At 68.7% G+C, this 549-nt stretch overlaps 1 protein-coding gene across 1 annotated transcript in view; it reads right to left on the minus strand.

The window, feature by feature from the left end:
* Positions 1–549, minus strand: part of COL7A1 (collagen type VII alpha 1) — a 60839-nt gene that overhangs the window by 24322 nt on the left and 35968 nt on the right. The window contains 2 exon segments of the mRNA XM_015568266.1: positions 3–193; positions 494–526. Of these exon segments, the coding sequence (XP_015423752.1) occupies positions 3–193; positions 494–526 (224 nt within the window).

Below are 549 nucleotides of genomic sequence, written 5' to 3' on the forward strand. Positions count from 1 at the left end.
GCCAGGATCACGCGCTGCCCAGCCAGCCACGCCTCCCCCGTATGTGCGCATGTGCATGCGTGTGCCCTGCTGTGTCCGTGCCCCCCGGCCACGCCCACGGGTGCACAGTCCTCACCTTCCTCCTCCGCGTGAGAGACCTGCAGCACAGGAAGGCGCTGGCGGCTGCTGGTGTCTGCATAACTAGGCAAGGGGCCTGAGCAGGAAGAGGGGTGCAGGGTGAGCAGGGAGAGGGGGTGCAGGGTGAGCAGGGAGAGGGGGTACAGGGTGAGCAGGGAGAGGGGGCGCAGGGTGAGCAGGGAGGGGGCGCAGGGTGAGCAGGGAGGGGGCACAGGGTGAACAGGGAGAAGGTGCAGGGTGAGCAGGGAGAGGGGGCGCAGGACCGGGGCACCACTGTGCCACCCAGCCCCAACCCTGCTGAGAGGGCCAGGTGATGGGCAGGAGGCCTGGGTGGGGAGGGGAGTTCTGGGGCAGAAAATGCCAGGAAACTACTCACGGGATCCAGATGCGAGGAACTGGCCCTGGCAGGCTGGAGCGGGCGGGCAGGAGGCA

This window comes from Myotis davidii, unplaced genomic scaffold, assembly GCF_000327345.1.
Source record: "Myotis davidii unplaced genomic scaffold, ASM32734v1 scaffold663, whole genome shotgun sequence".
Taxonomy (NCBI): domain Eukaryota; kingdom Metazoa; phylum Chordata; class Mammalia; order Chiroptera; family Vespertilionidae; genus Myotis; species Myotis davidii.